This window comes from Colobus angolensis, unplaced genomic scaffold (assembly GCF_000951035.1).
Source record: "Colobus angolensis palliatus isolate OR3802 unplaced genomic scaffold, Cang.pa_1.0 Scaffold60, whole genome shotgun sequence".
NCBI classification, from domain to species: domain Eukaryota; kingdom Metazoa; phylum Chordata; class Mammalia; order Primates; family Cercopithecidae; genus Colobus; species Colobus angolensis.
Genome location: NW_012119599.1, coordinates 1,671,037 through 1,671,493, shown reverse-complemented (window position 1 = coordinate 1,671,493; position 457 = coordinate 1,671,037). Strand labels below are relative to the sequence as shown.

General features: G+C 51.2%; 1 protein-coding gene across 5 annotated transcripts in view; it reads right to left on the bottom strand.

Moving 5' to 3' along the window:
* Positions 1 to 457, bottom strand: part of DMPK (dystrophia myotonica-protein kinase) — a 12,954-nt gene that overhangs the window by 4,849 nt on the left and 7,648 nt on the right. For all 5 annotated transcript variants that reach the window (XM_011962975.1, XM_011962976.1, XM_011962978.1 and 2 more), the window contains one exon: positions 295 to 380. In XM_011962975.1, the coding sequence (XP_011818365.1) occupies positions 295 to 380 (86 nt within the window). The remainder of the gene's footprint in view (positions 1 to 294; positions 381 to 457) is intronic.

Below are 457 nucleotides of genomic sequence, written 5' to 3'. Positions count from 1 at the left end.
GGCATGGGCAGCAGAGAGAGACTCCGTCTCAAAAAAAAAAAAAAAAAAGTTGATGGTTACGAGATTCTGGGAAGCCCAGTCTGTGACTCTGAGGTTTTAAAATTCAGTCTAACATTTTGAAGTACATATATCTGACATTTTAAGGTCCTCCAACTCTGGCCTCTTAGGAGTCTTTGCTCCCAAAACAATAAGGTTCCAAGACTGATCCTGCGACTCTATTGGCTGCCAAGGAGCAGGACCCAGGAAGCGCCAGCAGCCTCGGGGCCTCTGGAAGTCGTCCAGGGCAGTGCTTACCTGAGGGCCATGCAGGAGTAGGAGTAGCCCACGAAAGGCAGGTGGACCCCCAGCGGCGCACCTTCCCGAATGTCTGACAGCGTCTCCTGCACAAGACACACAGATGTGACCAGCAGTTGTTAGGGTGGGCCCCTCACTGCTTTTGGATCTTGGCTTACATGTT